Below are 19024 nucleotides of genomic sequence, written 5' to 3'. Positions count from 1 at the left end.
GTGGGAAACCTTTCATCAGGCAGATGGTTAGGTCAGATAATCACTAGGAGCTTTCCAGTTCTACGTTTCTGTTTCTGTGAGACACTGCACAATTTTTTTCTAATTGCCCAGAAAAATCTGAGTGGGATTTATATTAAGTATCTTTAAAAACAAAAAACATTATTCAACAAGAAGGAATTCTGGGAAAACAACTTCTTGTGACAAGAGAGAAAATCGGTGTTTTATTGGAAACCCCAGCCTATTCCATATGAGAAAGTACCAAATTCCCTACCAAAGAAAAACAAGCAAAGTAAAAGAGAAATGTATGCCCTGTGGCTGTACACATGCTCTCTTGGGGAGTGATTATGGATTAAGCCATTTTAATACATACACCTAGACAAATTCCGTATTGTTTGTTCTTTTTCAGTCAATCTTGGCTGAGTTCCGAAATGAATCGTCCTAATCTGAGTACATAAATTCCATGGAATAAATTTGCATTTCTACTTCAGCTTCTCTGTCAGCTCTAGGAGAATTGCTCAGTGATGCTTTATTGTCAAAAATTGAAAGATAACTCCCAAGAGAAGGAAGCTACTGATTTTTCTTGGGTGAGAGGTGGCCAGAGCCAAAAACCTGGGAGATGCTAATTGTTCGGGCAATTCTGACAGTATTCTTTGCTTTAATAGGGTGGAGACTGTGGGGAAGGAGTACAGATCCGCAGCCTGTCCTGCATGGTCCACAATGGTTCAAGCTCTCACTCAGCTGTAAGTGTAGATGCTGCACTGTGTGGAGAAATGCCCTTTCAAGACAGCATCCTGAAACAGCCATGTTCTGTGCCTTGCCCAGGTATGTCGTTTTAAATGATTGGGAGGGACTTCCCTGTGGATTTTTAAAGTCATTTAAATTTTTTTCCTGGAAAAGCTCTCATCAAAATTGAAATTTTTAATTAACTACAATTAAAAATGCAATAAAATTATCACTTTGGAAGAGCCCTACAGCTTCAATGGAGGCAAGGTAGGTAAGAGGCAAAAAAAACAAACAAAAAAAAGGCACCAGACTTGGAAATTTAACAATGAAGTTAGAATTTTGTCAAGTCACTGGTGTTTTATCAGGAACATAGAGTCTAGTGCCTTGGACCAACGATTGATATATCTAGAAAATCTGTTAATAATGCCTAGCCTGACAGTGTCTAACACAATGGCTATCACTCAAAAAAATGCTGACTGGCTCCTTGAGTTGATGAACCCCTGAAAGATGGTGTGTGGAAGCAAGTAAGGCTGTAGGTTCATGAAAGCATTCTGTAATTGTCAAGGTCATTATTAGTTACATAAAATGTATGAGTTGATGTTTAGTCCTAATAACCAACCTAGCTGATATGGCCTTTCAGGTAGCTGAATAGGTACAGGTGTGTGTAGACACATACATCTATATACACACACAATTGTGTATGTTCGAATTATTAAACATCCTTTATACTCAAAGATATCCCACTTCAGAGACCAGCTTCTCCCTTTTATATGGTTTCTATGGATGTCTATTTTATGACGTTATGCCTCTCTTTGAAAACCGAGTTACTGTTTTGAGAAGTTTATTATTACTAGAAGATACATGGTGTCCTCTAGATAAGGCTGCCGTGATTTGAAATGAAGTAATGGCAATTTAGTTTTTTATACTTTCTTGCTAAACTAGGTTAAACCATCAATCATCATTCGTAGCATATCCTAGGTGAAAAATTGGTCAAGGTGGCATGTATAGTGTGTACAACCCACCCCTGTCACTGTGCCATCACCACGGATGTCATTGTGAACCCTGTCCAGGTAAACATTTTCAAGTGCCAGTTTTCATGTTATTTTCCTTCCTCTGCCCTGCACAATCATCCAGGAGACTGCCACTTAACAGAATGGTCAGAATGGAGCACATGTGAATTAACCTGCATCAATGGAAGAAGCTTCGAGACCATGGGCCGCCAGTCTAGGTCAAGGGCATTTATAGTCCAGTCTTTTGAGAACCAAGACAGCTGCCCCCAGCAGGTTCTAGAAACACGCCCCTGTACAGGTACCAAGAGCACTTCTCGATTCTCAGCCTTGATTGATCAATGCTTATTCTATTTTTATGTGAGGTGTAATAGAACTGCTGTTATCATATTTACTTGCAGGAGGCAAATGTTATCACTACACATGGAAAGCAAGTCTTTGGAACAATAATGAACGAACCGTATGGTGCCAACGTTCAGATGGCATTAATGTCACAGGTATTCCTGCCTAAGATTTGTGTGGGCACTTCAAAAAGATCTCTGAGTGTTGCTGTTTGTGAGAAGAATTAGCTTACAGAGTATAAGAGAAGACTGGGCAGGTGGCCTTAGATGATCTTCATAGCAAATTGTCATTAGACCTTATTTTGTTTTAAATTTTAAGTGAAGTATCCTTGGCATAATAGCATTAAGTTAGATTTAGGTGTACAACATAGTGATCCAATAATTATATACAAGATGCCCACCATGATAACTGCATTACAGTATAATTGACTGTAGTCCATATGCTGCATTTTTCTTCCCTGTGACTTATTTTATAACTAGAAACTTGTACCTTTTAATCCTCTGCACCCATTTTACCTAATCCATCCCCCTGCCCCCACTTTTCGCAACTACCAGTTTGTTTTCTGTATTTACGTCTGGTTCTTTCTTTTTTGTTGTTGGTTGTTCATTTGTTCTGTTTTTGGATTCTATGTATAAGTGTAATCATATGGTATTTGTCTTTTTCTGTCTTGCTTATTTCACTTAGCATAATACCCTCCAGGTCCAACCATGATATTGCAAATGGCAAGACTTCATTCTTAGGGCTGAGTAATAGACTTTTGCTTCTTAGAAAGCAAACAGCTTTATCCCAAGACCCATGATATCCAACAACTTACACACTAAAATTTCCTTAAATATCATGTTCTGAGACAAAGGCTGAAAAAGACACATGGGAGTTTAAAACAACAGTCTCTAAAGTTTTTAAATCATGTACCTTCTCAGTAAAAAGTTTTTGAGGACATATCTCAACATTCTATGCTATACAATGCTAAAACACATACAAAAAACATAAAAGGGTGGATAAAGATATAATAAATTTGTTAATGGTGCAAAAAATGTATCTTGAACTGGAAGATTGGTTTTCGATATTTTGCCAGTCATTATTATTTAATATCTAAACATAGATGGAGCAAAGGTTTCTTTACTCATGACAGTGGATACAATTTGATTGTACAAATGATCTCAATTTTAAAGTTTTTTAATGCCTTCTCAGAGAAAATTGTCATTGTTTTTACTGCAGCTGACAGAGCTTATCATATCAATGAGAATTTCTATTCTTCCATAGGAATGGAAGAACTGTCAGCCCTGTCTTTGTCTTGTTTGCCTATATTTGTGTTATTGTATTCCCTTTAATCCATAGTTTATCCATACGGTAATTTATTTTAAGCTGCTTGCCCGTTCTGTAAATTAGTGTTGCAACTGAATACATTGTGAATCTGTTTAACCAGGAACATCACAAGCAGCGTCCTCTCAGCACCCTGAGAGCTGGTGCGGGTTACACTAAATTCTCCTCCGTGGACTTGCACAGTGTACAACACTGGGCCATCCATTGATGAGCTCAGGTTATCACTATCAGCTTCATTTCATTTTTTAAGTTTAAACAACGTATTGTATGAGCTACACAAATTCTGGTATCTTCTAGATACTAGAAGATACATGGTGTCCTCTAGATAAGACTACTAGAGATTCTAGGGAAGCTCTACCAATTCCCTAGAGATTCTGTCCCCAGGGGCGCAGACACTGCTCTTTGGAGATCACTCGTTCAAAGAGTGGAAACAATACCCCCAAGCAGTACTGGCAGCAACACCACCCTGTGGTTATTGCTCCTTTGTCCAAATTATCCTTTCACACGGAGGTATAGTTCTGGATTTTAGGTTTTTGGGTCCCCCCCCCCCGTGAGGATTTTTATTCTTTCAGTAACACTAGGACTTTAGCTGCTTCGTTCACAGGGAAAACATAGATCTGTTTCCTACGCCATCTGGGGCTGAAAGCTTTTTGCTAGGTACCCAATCATAAGCTATAACTGGGTAGCAATTATAGTAAGGCAAAAGCTAGAATCTGTAAGTGAAACCGGTATTACATAAATACAATTTAAATGCTACCCTCAATACATCAAGTTAAGAACTTGATGTTCTTAACCTAGTACCTGACTCCTGAAAGGCATAACTAATGTGTAAATTATCGCAGAGTACAGAGACATTATTCCATCCATTTACTCAAAAATATTTAATACCTGCAAGTATTGTATCAGATGTATGACTGCCTCTTCAGGAGCTTATACATTTGCTTTTAAAAAAAAAAAGTGTCAAGCTCCATTTGTGACTGTGTGTGTGTATGCATTCTGGCTGAGATATATTTTAAAGCTTTATCAAAAAGTTTGCTATTGTGGTCCATGAACCTGTTTGTGGCTTTCTTTTAACATTGGTTATTGCCAATTGGCTTATTGCCTAGTTGGGGTATTCAGGCACTGGAGAAAAATATACAAAGAACAGGTCTTTGAGCAGATGTACTTTGGGCTCCTGAACTGAAATTGAAATTTCATCCATTCTTTTCCTGGCCCAGCACACAGATGTGGCTCTCAAGCAGAGTCCTATGATAGAATCACATTTGCCAATGACTAGGTACAAAAACTACCGCAGCCATCTTGTTGGCAGAGCCTCCCATCTTGAACAATTCTTCCTAATCAATAAAATACAGCTGGACCATGTGTCAGCAGATGCATATAAAAAAGAGTACTGTTACGAGTGCCCAGAGAGGAAAACCATTTTTTTTTTAATGTTTATCATAGAAAAGTCCACAAATGATGGTGGGTTTTTGTGTTTTATTGTTTTTTTTTGTTTTTTTCTTTGTAGGAGGCTGTGCCCCTCGGGCACGTCCTGCTGCTATTCGGCAGTGTAATCCGGCCTGCAGAAAACCTTTCTCCTACTGTACACAGGTGAGTCCCGCGCTGAAGCCTTCTAGACCTTTAACTGCTGTCTTCTGCACGTGCTGGTGGATGTTTTCCGTCCTGCAAGCTACAGCCCTAGCAGCAGTTCCTTGTGCTCACGGTACCATCTAGAGGAATTTGCAGGAATAATCACAGCCATTAAGGATTTTTTTTTTTTTTTTTAAGTAGAGTCATGCCTTAAGGCTATAGCCAACTCTGCCTTTCAGATAGTTAATTCATATAAGCTCTGCTGATCAATAAATGTTCTCAGTTGATTTATTCTTTCATTATTAGCTTTTCAGCTACCCAAACTATTTTGAAAGATCTTATCAACATTCATATTTGCTAATTATTTAGTAAACTGACTACACTAGTATGAGTAAATTTTCAGTTCATTTAAAATAAGTTAAATATTTGCCTGTGGAGAAAAAGTAAGTATGCACATGCGCACACATTTTTTTTTTTAAAGCAGAATTCTTTCTTCCATTCTTCTCCCTTAACTGCCATTTATCACTGCTCAGGAATTAATGCAGAATGTGTAGTGTATTCTAATCAATGACCCTCATAGGGAGCAGTGCCTCTATCATGTTCCTTAAAGGAACAGGTTTCTTATTATGTGCTGTTTCCAAAAATGTTCCTGTTAAAAATAATTCAAGCTTAATAATTAATAATTCAAAAATAACAATCTAACTTAAAAATAACTTAATAAATCAAAAATAACTCAATCCTATTTTATGGCTCTTTCACTTCAAGGTGGGTTAATTCCTTACCACAGAAAAGCTAGTGCCTAAGCTTACAGAGGAGAAAAGAGGTCAGCAACAACTTCTAGGCGAATCAGGTTTGCAAAAGAGAAGGTGTAGCTTTCCACCAGCTGTCTGGATATACTCTCTTTAATAAAACATAAATACCTTTTACCTTGAACTTTTGGCACATGTGATTGGCTACAGCTTTTCAGTTAGATTAGAGGTAATCTTAATTGTCTTAATTAGCTCTCTATTAAATATCGTGTAATATCTTCAAATGAAATGCTGTAATGTCATTATAGGAATGCTGCCTTTTACTAAACAATGGCAATTATTAATTTTAATGTACTTTTCTGAACCTTTTCCTTTTGTAGAAGATGGAGGTGCCCTCCTTAGCTTTAGTATCTTTTGCTCCTTAACATCATGTGTTCAGTTAACAATCGATGACCCAAATGTACTGATCCTTATGGCTCAGCAGCCTTGAGGGGCTGTGTGAGACTAGGGTCTGTTCAAAAAATGCCAAATAGTTTCAGGTAAGGTGCCCCTACAGCAAACTCATACAAATTCATAATTTTATGCCTAACTTGTTCTATTCTTCTCTATTGTCTTTATGTTTACTGGAGGACAGAAGAGCAATTATTTTCAGTTTCACTTCTAGAGACAGAGAGAAATCCTTGTTTGTTATATCTCACCCTAGCCAGCATCTTGGAGAGGTTTATTGTACATGAAAATGATCAGGAATTCAGAGAAACAGGAAGGACACATTGTTACAATGCCAACGAGGAATGTGTTGTAGAGTGACACCGGGTTCCTCCAAGGAAGAATGTGGAACATGTGCCTTTGGTGAAGTCTTTTTTTCTTTTTCTCCACTCAGGCTGCCCTCCTTGAGTGCAGAACCAAGCCTGCAAGCAGAGAGGTAGTTCAGACTAGTTAGTGATCAGTGGTAGAAGGGGGTAAGCACATTCAGCAGCTGACAAGGCAACAGACATCAAAGAGCACAAAGCCCAAAGGCTCTCCATACATAATCCCTGGTGCTCTACTTCTCAGCATCAAGGGCAGCAGGTTCCAGTCAGCGGGCAGGAATTTCAAACAGTTGCATTGGGAAGACGGGCAATGGAGGATAATTTGGTTAAATGCCTTGTACATCTCTGTAAGGGAGAAAAGGATAGAGCTGATGCCCTCTGTTGACAAGGAACTGTGATTTCTTACTTGGAAAGCATGAGATCTGATCATGTATTTAAGGGTGACTTTGGAATTCACAAGAAAGGAACTGCTCTGTTTTTCATTTCTTTTGCAACTGTTGCTGAAAAACCCCAAATTGTCATAACACATCGCACAGGTATTAAGTGATTCCAACTTTTACGTTGTTCATTTTCATCACCGTTTAACCATAAAACTATTTTGTATGCTGTAGGGTGGAGTCTGTGGCTGTGAGAAGGGCTACAGAGAGATCATGAGGTCAAATGGTTTCTTGGATTACTGTATGAAAGTACCCGGCTCTGAGGAGAAAAAAGCTGACGTGAAGAACCTTGCGGGGAAAAACAGACCTGTGAATTCAAAGATACATGACATTTTAAAAGGATGGTCACTTCAACCTCTTGATCCAGGTACATTGAAGAGTAAGAAATACACATTTATTTGAGGGACACCAGGGTTCATATTGTCATCACTGCTTATGACATAAAGAATGGAGGGAAGGAGTAAAAGAGGAGAGACGGAAAAGGTGATGTGGTCCAATTCAAGGTTTCTCAAATCTGAATGTCATAAAGGGAGAGTCTCTTTCAATGTGAAATGTTCTCCTGGATGGTTGGAGAAGTCTCTTGCAACCCCAGTCTAAGAGCTATGGAATTGAGTCCCCATGATATTAACCTTTAAAGTTATTTTTTCATTGTAAATTATCTCTGCAAAAGAGAATGCCATTTTAACTGTGAATATGTATATATAATTAAAATTAAAAGCAGAAGTTGCATTAGATCAAGAACCTGTAGATACCTCAGAAAATGTCTAGGGACTCTACATGGTTTGAGAAACACTAGTGGAACAGTAAAGAGCCTTAATTTCAGAGACAGGCGTTGACATCAAAACTCAGAATGTACCTGTTTTGTGATTGAGTATAATGTCTTCATCTCTCTCAACTGATTTCATAAATAAGGAAACAGGTCCAGAGACACCTAACTTGCAGGAGTGTTGTGAGTTTTATCATAGTGCTGGGCCTATAGGAGTCAGGAATTAGTGGTTATTAAGGAGAGGAGTGAACATTAGAAACTTTGTGTAACCTATAGTTCTGGGCTGGTTGTATTGAGTGAATAATCTCATTAGGTTGCAAAAACCTAATGATTTTGAGATTAGGAGTCTGAAACAGTGAAATTGAATTTGACTAAGGTTTTATCACCAGTAATGATAGGAAGATTTGCAAGGCAGGTCATAGAATTTGTCTCAGCCCCCCACCCCACCCCCAATGAAACATGCTGAAAATGAAAGCAAGATTCTTGGTGCTAATCATACATACCTTTGCTAGGAAACAAAAATGCTAATAACTAAGCAAAGAGGCCTGAGAGGGCATGGAGAGGGAAGATGTAGACAGAGATCATGCAAAACATACCTTGAGAATTCCTCCCAGACCCCAGGCCTCTGTGTATCAAAAGTGTCTTAATGATATGCTTAACTGAAGCAAAAACCAGAGCCCAGGCCCAAAGGACACTAGATCTAGGAGAACCAGATGTACACTCCTCAGCCAACTTTTCAGGATGCCCACAGTATCTTATTCACTGATGATTCTGCTCTACGTCTGGGCAGGCCATGGATTTTTAAAACGTTTCATTCATTTTGTTACTAAATGAGCAGTAGCTTTAAATCTGAAGGAAGGGTGGTGGGAAATATAGCCAGGCTCACCCATTACCTGTAGCCCCCAGTTCAGGAAGAGAATTAGGGTGAGGTTCTAGAGAAATGAATGCTCAAATCCACAAGTGAAGTCCTTAGCCTTTGGGGGTTAATGAAAACATCAGTGGCGGCATGGATGTGAATATACGTATGTGTATGCTTTTTTCTCATTAGAGTATAAATTGGAGCAACCTCTAGAAAGACATTTAGGCAACACACATCATACAGTTTGACCTAAAATTTGTTTCATAAGAACCCATCATACAGATACATACATGTCTACTAAATAATGTTTGTACAAGTGTTTGTTCTAAAGCATAGTGGAAACAACCAAAATGTCTATAAACAGAAAATGGAAAAAGAAAATGATACAATTATCCAATATGCTTCATATTAAAAAGAGTAAGACCTGTCTTCTGATCTAGCATGGGAAGTTGTTTCTAAAAAAGTAGAATTCAAAATATGTGCCATTCGTATCCCCCCCCGCAAAAAAAAAAAAAAAAAAAAAAAAGTATATATTTGTATGCTTGTACTCAAACATTTGCATGCACAAAAGGAAACTCAACTGCTAAAGGAAAGGAAGAGGATAACAGTGGTAGCACCTGGCTTGGGAACTGAGAGAGGGTAGCAGCGCGACTTATTTTTCATGACTTACCTTTTCTTCATAGTTTGATCCTGTCCATTATGTTCTTATAAAAAGTTATATTCTTTTTTAAGTAACATGGACCACATACCCCTACACTGGGGATTTCAAAGTTCTGGAGCCTCCAAATACTTCAGCTCTGTGAGGTTTAGGAGTAAGAAGATGAAAGGTGCTTTCTTTCTCAGCGAAGACTTTTTTTTTTTTTTTTTTCCAAATGTAAAAAACTCAGAAGTGGGGATTTCATCATTAGTGTTTCAAAGAGATCAGAATCAAAGCTTTGTTAAAAGTTTCATGACTGTCAAAAAATATCATTACTACATTGAAATCTCATTTTAAAACCTGACTGAGGTTTTAAAGTGTCCTGTAAGCAAAAACTCTAATGGGGAGTGACAATATAATTGAATATAATTGTGATTTTATTCCAAACAAATGTTGATTACCATAGATTTTGATTGTTGTTCACCCCACAGAAGCCTTTCAAATAAGATGCTGATTTTTTTTTGGACCTGCAGTTAGTTAAATTCATGTAGTGTAATGTATCTTCTATGTGTATGTGTGTCTTTCAGAAAGGAAGGCTGTTCCTTGGGAACGCTCAGGCATTCGACGATGCTCACGTAAACAGAACATAGAAAACTATACATACATACACTCAAGTTGTACATAACAGTAAAAATCACAAAATAGATCAGACTTACGTGGTTTTATTTTTCTTAACTCTGGCAGATAGAACATTAAAAATAATGTCTGTGCTTTTACACGTGTGGTAATAATTTGACATAATTTAGTGAATTTATTACCTTTTGGGGGCATATAGTTTTTGTTCACTCAATATCAGGTGTCACCAAAGTGGTGACAGTAATTTGCTTTGCTTACAGGATGGCCTCTTTATTTTTTGCTTCTCTTGGTATTGTCAAAATGTATTGCAGTACTTTTTGTATTGTATGTATTAGACACACATAAAAATACATTTGCAATAACCTGACAATCATTAGATTTTATGAAGTAGTGATTACTGGTGTGTTTGCCATTGTGAAAACTTTGATACTGTCTTAACATTTTACATTTTCACCTTTGTCAGATGTTTTCTAGCTGTCACTTGTGGGTAGTTCCACTATGATTGTGACTTATGCCAGTCTCAGAATTCAGATGATAAATATTTCAGGTGAAAAGACTTTTGTATGCTAAGCTTGTTATTTAATCTCTATCTTAAACAGATGGCCGAGTAAAAATTTGGGTTTATGGCGTCTCAGGTGGAGGTTTTCTTATCATGATTTTCCTAGTATTTACTTCCTACCTTCTTTGGTAAGTACTAATTGCAAAACATTTATATTCCATATTCTGATCAGTGATGTGTTTTACTAAACGATCCTTGGCCATTATCACTGGCCCCTTTACCCACAAATAATTATCAACAGTAGAATAGTTGAAATCATTTATCTTTCCTGTCCTCATTTGACACAACCTACTTTTAATCAGAAGGTATAAGAGGGAAATCACTAGTGAGGATTTCCCATTTTAGTATTTTGATTATTTTTCGCTTTGACTGTATCTTAGCATCTCTTAGTACCTCCTGGGGACTGATACTTGGCTCCCAGCCCCAGTGATTCTAATTTCATTAGTCTTGCCTTTGGCTGGGTCATCTAGATACTTAAAGGCATCCCAGGTAATGCTAAACTGCAGTTAAGGCTAGGAGCTATTTCTCTAGAAAATTTTAATTCTTAAATTGACCTATCTTGACCCACAGGTTCAAACAACCAGTTTAGTACATTTTAAATAGTAGAGCCAGGTGTTTATCCACCTTGACCAGATGTAAAATCTTCTGTCAATTCCATTTTGTAAGGGACTTATTCCTAAATATTATTCTCAGAAAATGATGATTGGTTTGTTGTACAGAATATATTTTAGTTGATGAGCTGCTCTTTAAACCAGCCAGGAGTAAATACATTTGAATGTTTTCAAGTGTGTTGAGAATATTTTATTAGCTTCCAAAGCAAAATTTCTAAAGGATCTTTTTTTTTATTTTCATGAGATCAAAGTGTTACTCTACTTTTTTCCTCCAAATTGAGATGTTTGTATTCATCATCCACTAAACTATTTCCTTGAGAATTTTTACCCAAGTTTTAATCTCGATTCAAATCCAGCCTTTGTACATTTAGCCTCAGATTCTGTTTCTAAGGTTACACAGGTTTATAAATCTTTGCCCTCAATCAGTGAAAATTAGTGAAGAAAATAAGATGACTTTAATTCTTTCTGCCACCTCTAGTGCTAGAAATTGGATTTCTACCCAACTACTCTTTCCATAGAGCTGTAGTAAAAAGTAACACCTTCGGTTAGTCCTTCACCCTATAATCAAATGATCTGACCAATTTTTATGTCTTGATAAATTTTGTGTGTATTCTTAGATCCTGTCGTAATGAACAAATGTGAAGTTGAAAGCTTTATATGAGGTTCAGAGTGATAGTATGCATTCATCACTAGAACAGATTAGAAAAGGAGGAGAAGGTCTTATATTGCGACAAAAGATATGAAGGTTTAACGGATGAGAAACCTCTGAAAGTAATGGACCAACACAGTGCAAGGGAATAAGATAGTCTGTTCTTCTTTAAAAACTTGGATGTACCACACTTGTTAATTTTTAATCTCTTAGGGATTCCAGGAAAGAGGGAACCATAGGATTTAGAATTGGGGATGTAGTAGTTTGTAGTAATAGTCCTTAAGTTTAACATTTCTCTAGTCCTTCAAAATTAAGTATTTATTGAGCCCCCCCCTTTTTAAGATTTATTTATTTGATAGAGATCACAAGTAGGCAGAGAAAGAGGAGGAAGCAGACTCCCTGCTGAGCAGAAAGCCCAATGTGGGGCTTGATTCCAGGACCCTGAGACCATGACCTGACCCGAAAGCAAAGGCTTAACCCACTGAGCCACCCAGGTGCCCCGAGGCCCTTTCTCAATGACTCTAAACTCTGGGTATTAATTAGGTACATCAGTGAATTCTGGAAACAATTTTCTAGAAAATTTAAACATCAGTGTAATTTTCCCTTACATTTTAATGACCAAATTACATAAATATATATGGTACAGTATTTCTCACATCTATTTTTTTCTCAGCTTCAGTGCTTGACTTTAGTCTTCTCCCTTTAGGAGTAGCACAATAGGGGCGCCTGGGTGGCTCAGTGGATTAAGCCGCTGCCTTCGGCTCAGGTCATGATCTCAGGGTCCTGGGATCGAGCCCCGCATCGGGCTCTCTGCTCCGCAGGGAGCCTGCTTCCTCCTCTCTCTCTGCCTGCCTCTCTGCCTACTTGTGATCTCTCTCTCTGTCAATTAAATAAATAAAATCTTAAAAAAAAAAAAAAAAAAAAGGAGTAGCACAATAGCTATATATCTGGACTCAAAACAAATGTTCCTTTCTTCCGTCTACAGCCAAATTAGTCTTCCTTAAATCCAGATGATCAGCCCGTCTCCTACTCAGACACCAGCGGTGGCTTTCTTTGACTACAAAATGAAAGTCAGGTTTTGGCTGCCTAACCCGCCAACTAAAGTCTTCCACAATTAAAGCCTGAACAATCCTTACAATTTCATTAGTTTCCCTATGCCTTAGATCGTCTGCTGTGTTGGATAGGCCCAAATCACTTTTTCACATTGAAGACTTCCTTTTAAATTACTTCTTTATAGACCCTTAATTTTGATAAAATGGTACCTTTTCTGGTGGAATATTTAACCCACAAGTTTAGTTCTAATTCCCATCAATCCTATATTAATTAGTTCATTATAACATACTCCTTTTCCTTCGTAGAGAACAAAGTTTGTGTCCATCTTTCGGATCATTTCATTATTGCTTTCATCTCCCTTTCCACAGTCAGGTTCGGTTTTTCAAGTTTACCATCTTCATTTCTAAGTTACTGAGATACAGCACTTTTAGTTTGTGTTGCTGTTTCGTAAGTTTTATTCAAGACCCCATGTACCCATTGTATTAGGGATGTTTACCATTATATCAGTACTGTGCATGTATATTTTTTAATGTCTATTATGTATTTTTTGTATTACAAATGCTTCATTATATGAAAAACTTCCAAGTACTGAATGTAAGGCTACAACCTCATCCTGAAGGATAATTTCTTGAGAGTAGTAACCTTATATTATAGTATTTACAGTGGTTCCCTCCAGTTTTGCAAGGAGGCTTCTGGTTCCAGGGTTTCCTCCTTCTATTCCATTCATCTAGAATGAATTTTCACGTTTAGCTATTGACACTCTGTTGCTTCTTCCCAGTAAAATGCAAATGCCAGCATTTTCCCCTTAAACAGTCTGGAATAACTTGTCCATTCCTCCTCCTCTCTGGCACTTGTCTAGGCTGTGATTATAGTTGTTGCTTAAATATCTCCCTCCTCTACCACCTGAAGTAGAATACTGGATGAATAAATATTTTACATAGGTTGCCTTTCCAGACCTCACAAAAATCTACCGAGCTGTTACTCTTATTGTACCCATTTTAAAGAGAGCTAAGTTATTTCACTTTTCTGAGGATCACTTATCTGAGGTCATGAGCCTAGTAAAATCACTTCTAGGTTTGTCTAGGCCCAGAGCTTTACGTGCTTTCCACTGGTCTTCCGGTTTACAATTTCTTTCTCTTGAGTGACCCTAAAAACCCTTTAGGCTCAATGTAGTGGCTACAGTTTTCATATTTTTTTAGAGGCTTCTTGTTTCCCAAGTAAGCTATAGACCTGGAAACAGACCTATTGATATCAAAACACCTACCATTTCCTGTTACACGGGAGCTGCCTAGAGAGTCCAAATAGATACTTTCACGGCATTTTCTTCTATTAAATAGCTTGCAGAGGAGTTAGACGATGACAGTTTTGGAGATTTTATATTTTCTCCCCAAAATAAAAGGCTTAGGACAAGAGAACTGCTGTAATATGCCAGGCCTTAGGTGTATACTTTAGATGAAAGCAGTTTATAATAAAACTTAGAAATGCTTTTGAGAAAATATAGAGAAATCATCGTCTTAAGGACCACTTCGTTCATATATAACCCTTTGTACATCTACCATTAGTGCTCGAAGTTTTTGAAATATTACTGATGCCCCTGCTCCCCTGGCAGTAAAGATCCATGAGGCAATTTAGCAAAGACGAGCGCTGGGTGAGCCTGTAGTCAATCTAGACCTAGTGCCAGAAAATTGCTCTAGATAACTCCAGCATATCCATTCTCCGTAAATGGGCCATCGTTGTGCCCACGTTTCAGAGTAGTGCACCTACTCCCCGAGGCTCCACCCTCACGAGTGGCTGCCTAAACCAAAGACAATTTCAGGTGTTCATCAAGCTATTTAATCTCTCCTGCCCTAGGGATGGGTCCTTGGGGCTTGAATTGAGTGGTGCTGTTAATTCCCCTCAGTATGCCTGTCTGTTCATCATCAGTTTGCTTTTCTGGCTTCTTTTCTTGCTAAAATGCAAATGATCCCAGAGGAGGTCACTTTAAATGTGTGTCACGCCATGGTCTCTTATGGTCGGTGTTGCATAATAGCTTTATCCCTGTGCCAACCCTGGAAGTGGTGGTGGCTGTCAAGAGGGCTCCATTAGGAAGAGTTATGAGGTGACACCTCAGTCCGACAGAGAAGAATTGTGTGATGGATTAGAGATCCACCGTGGGTACAGGACGAGTGGTGGCCCATGTGGCAGGCATCCGTAGGTCCTGATTTAGTGTGAGGTGGTCACACCTCTCCTGATACCAGAATTGAAGAGAAAAAGTATTTAAGGGGAAAATGAGTACCAGTAAGGGAGAAAGGAAAGAGAGCAGGGCCTTCAAATCAGGCCTCCTAGTTGCCGACTTTGCTATGGACAGCCCCCTTCCTCAGGCATTTTTTAACTAGTCAGGAAGATTTGTAAAGTCACAGCTACCCGACATATACCACCTTACTCAGTTTACCAGCATTTAAGAACTTTCAAACTCTCTAAAATTTCTCAGATCTCACATAGTTATGATATTAGTAGCAGTTGAGAGGCTACCCAATTTGAAGCGATTCATAAAAAATGAGGTCTTCATCCAAATGATCCCCAATGCACTCCATGGCCCACAAGGATTTAAGGCCTATGTATTAGCAGACCCCTTTCCTTTTCTATAATCCCATACAGGGAACTCACTCATAAAAATCTCTAATATTTTGAGAATTTTATAGGCCCAACAAACAGGCTGGCCAAGTTTAGATGTCTCCCAGGCAACATCAATATAAAGATCCAGCCATCTCTATCCCTCTCTCCCACTCCCCGGGCTTTTTCTTTCATTTCTCTTTGCCTAGTAGCCCTTGGCAAATGCTAATTAAGAACAGATTGTCAAGAACTATTTGGAAGCACCTACATCTACGTTCTCTTCCTTTCTTCTCTGAAAAGACAGGAGCTACAGGATGGAGAAGATCCCAACTGTCATTTCAGATGAACCATCTTGTATTAAGACAACCTCCACACCCATCAGCACCACCACCACTGTGGATGCACAGCTGTCCCCTTCTTGGTTGTCCTAAACTGTGGTGTGATCTCTTAGTACTTTTAAATGCTGCAGATTAGCATTCTCTGGACCTCATTTCAAGTTGGGTCCATTCTTGATGCTAGAGTCTGGGCCAGGCAGTAGAACTAGAGCCACTGGAATATGCTTACATATAAAATTGAATATTATTCTAATAGTCATGCAGTGAATACCCTTCAGAGAAGCACACAATCAGAGACCAGGGCTCCAATGGCAGAGAATGCTAGAGCCAGTTTCTGCCTGTCCTCAGCTTCCCTGGTTGGAATGTGTCCGCCTGCAGCCCATGCCCAGCACTCAGCACCCACTAAGCCCCCACTGCACCCCAGATGCCAGGCAGGAGCACTGATAGGATCTGTGGTTTTTCCTTTAGTGATTTTTAAAATCATTTTTAATTTCTTCTTTTTGTAATGTTCATTATAAAACAAAAAAAAAAAAGCTTTAGAACTTGAGCATTTAAACTAGGTGATACTCTCTAGGCTCATTTTAATTCTATCAGGCATCTCTTTCTGTGTATGTGGTAAAATTCGCATAATACAAAAGTCTCCATGTTAACCATTAGGGGAAAGAAGCTAGACAGAAAGGCCATATATAGTAGGACTCTATCTGTATGAAATATCCGGAATAGGCAGATCCTTAAGAGATGGAAAGTTAAGTGGGTGCCAAGGGCTGAGGGTAGGGGAAATAGGAAGACAACTTTTTGGGTACAGAATTTTTCTTCAGGGTGATGAAAATATTCTGGAACTAGATAAGATGATGGTTATACAACACTGAATATACTAAATGCCACTGAATTGTACACATGAAAATGTGTTTTTCTAAGTTCAAAGTATAAAAATTCTCATGATCAGAAAAAAATGTTGTGTCTACCACATGCCGAATTAATGGCATGGATACAGAGAGAGTGCACTGAAGAGGTTAAGGGCCTGGGCGTCTGTGTTAGACGTGCTTAAATTTCAGCCTGAGCCACTCAGTCACTTGGGAGAAGGTAAGTGACCTCTGTAGTCCTTCTCTGTAAAAAAGTATTGACCCTAATGCTCCCCCCACCCCGGGTTGTTCTGGGTTTATTGAGGTATTTAATGTACAATGCTGAGCACAAGGCTTGGCACTGAGCATACATCCAATTAATAATAGATGCTTCTGTAAAATAATTTGCAGACAAGGAAAGAGTTAGCAACACCAAAGAGTTGGGCTCTGAAGGCATGGCAAAGCAAAGGCACTGAGGAAGGAAGAGAAACAGTATGGTAGGGGTGGGGCAAGATGAGGGAAAATTCAAACTATCAACCTTCATAGATTGAGTTTTACCTGTACTAAGAAACAAAGTATAATGCAGGTTGTTTTGCCCCACATCTGGGCCATCACTGTGTGATTTGCCAAGGTTGGTCAATTTCAGCTTCTCTGTGAGAAGGAAGAGCAGCCCTCCCTGACCTGGCAAAGTTGTCAGCCTCAGGTCAAACAGAGACCAGGCGAGAGTGGCTCTGCAGGGTGCAGGATCAGAGAAAGTTTCCTAGCAGACTCTGGTGACATGGCATCCAACTGTCAGGTGTTAGGTCAGAGCAGAAGTGAATTAAGAACACCACTAGGGTAAGGCGGAGGAGTCTGGCTGTTCCAGCTGCTCCTATGAAATATCTCTGATAGGAGGGTCATGGTAGCTTAGGAATTAGTGAACAGCATCTGGTTGCATTACTGAGTATAAACAAGAATGAGAAAAGTAGCTCTCTACCGAGTTCATTGCTTCCATGAAACCATTTTTAAGATTTTGAAAAAAATGATAGCTTGTCCTTAAAATAGGAAGTATTCAAAAAAGAAATCCACATGTTCAGAGCACTCAATCTTTTGTCATTTAACCACGTGAATTTCTATACCTTGTAATTGTCTTTGGCAGATAAACAGCTCTGTGAACCTATATCTGAGGAATTCTTTTCCCTTTGCAGCAAGAAGCCAAAATCACATCAAAGCACACCTCCCCAACAGAAGCCTCTGACCTTAGCCTACGATGGAGACTTAGACATGTAACCTGAAAAAGAAATCCAAATGTAGACATCAACTGCCTTAACCGCTTTCTCTTTTGTAGCTCTCAGACTTCTCAGTTTTTTGAGGAATCTCATGATGTGATACACTGGGCAGAATACAAATATTGCAAAAGTAATATTTCCTCAACTTCATTTGAACATGGAGTCAAGGATTCTTAGGTCTGCCATTTTGCTTTCAAATTGTTTGTGGGTGTGTGTTTAATTTTTTGATTTTCCCAAGGGTCCTGAAAACCCTTCTCTTCCTGTTTGGAAATGAGAGGAAGAAAACATGATGGAATTCCCACAGACTTCAGTAAACTTTATCTTCAGCAGCATGATGACAATCTGGAGGAAAGTCCAATCAAGGCATTTACTGTAAATGATGAGCCTGACACTGCTTTGTTATGCACTATATTAGTGCAAGTCTTTATTCTTCCCATATTTCAACACTGAGTTTTCTAGAGTTTACATTGGTTCAAAGACTTTCAAATTGGATTGCCTATTTTCATGAACACAGAGAGAATGGTTTACCATTTCAGAAATTCTCTGAGTTTTTACCTTTAAATATTGTATTTTGTTTTGTAGCCAGGGGATGATGGCACTTCATGGGTTGCATTTATTGAAAAAAAAAATGGCGTGGGCATAATTGCTGGTCTAGATGAAAGCTACGTGGTTTCTGAATGAAATATGTGTGGAGTGTTAGGTGGTTATGTTGGAGAATGAGGTAGATTATTTGCTTACTAAAACTATTTTAACAGAAACTTAGCCATGTAGATATAATACTATACCATACACACTGGTAATTCAGTTTAATGATAACAAACTCTGCTTTTGTAATTTCAATTTTCTTATCTGAATATTTATAAATTCTTTTTTTGAATTTAATTATCTGACCTCATTTAATATACATCAAACACCAATCCTGTTTGTAGCAAGTCTTGCTTTTATAAGGTTTCAATAATCTAAACTCATTAAAGAGCTGAAACCATTTTATGAAGATAATTGTTTGTAACTGTAGATGTTGAGAGTAAGAAGGTGCCATCTTGTGGTATTGACTTGTATTTATAACAAATAAAGTGCTCAAGAGACTGAGATGTTGCCTATTCTAGATTTATTCACTTATGAAATGCCCTTGCTTTGACAAAAACAGTTTTGCTGTCAGTTTCCCTGTGTCACTGCTGTAGGGGTTGACAGCTGAAATCACTGCCGGAGAAAGGGATTCTTATTCCACATTCTCAACACTATCAAGTACGCTATGAAA

The 19024-nt window shown here is 38.4% G+C and overlaps 1 protein-coding gene across 1 annotated transcript in view; it reads left to right on the top strand.

The window, feature by feature from the left end:
- THSD7B (thrombospondin type 1 domain containing 7B) overlaps nucleotides 1-18803 on the top strand; it is a 568622-nt gene extending 549819 nt beyond the window's left edge. Inside the window, exons 21-27 of the mRNA XM_046018222.1 lie at nucleotides 663-822; nucleotides 1858-2031; nucleotides 2132-2227; nucleotides 4903-4985; nucleotides 7134-7326; nucleotides 10457-10544; nucleotides 17686-18803. Of these exons, the coding sequence (XP_045874178.1) occupies nucleotides 663-822; nucleotides 1858-2031; nucleotides 2132-2227; nucleotides 4903-4985; nucleotides 7134-7326; nucleotides 10457-10544; nucleotides 17686-17767 (876 nt within the window). The 3' untranslated portion in view covers nucleotides 17768-18803. The remainder of the gene's footprint in view (nucleotides 1-662; nucleotides 823-1857; nucleotides 2032-2131; nucleotides 2228-4902; nucleotides 4986-7133; nucleotides 7327-10456; nucleotides 10545-17685) is intronic.
- The last annotated feature ends 221 nt before the right edge of the window (nucleotides 18804-19024 follow it).

Source organism: Meles meles, chromosome 9, assembly GCF_922984935.1.
Source record: "Meles meles chromosome 9, mMelMel3.1 paternal haplotype, whole genome shotgun sequence".
In the NCBI taxonomy this organism is placed as follows: domain Eukaryota; kingdom Metazoa; phylum Chordata; class Mammalia; order Carnivora; family Mustelidae; genus Meles; species Meles meles.
The sequence above is the reverse complement of the archived record's forward strand: the minus strand, read 5'-3'. Positions and strand labels throughout refer to the sequence as shown.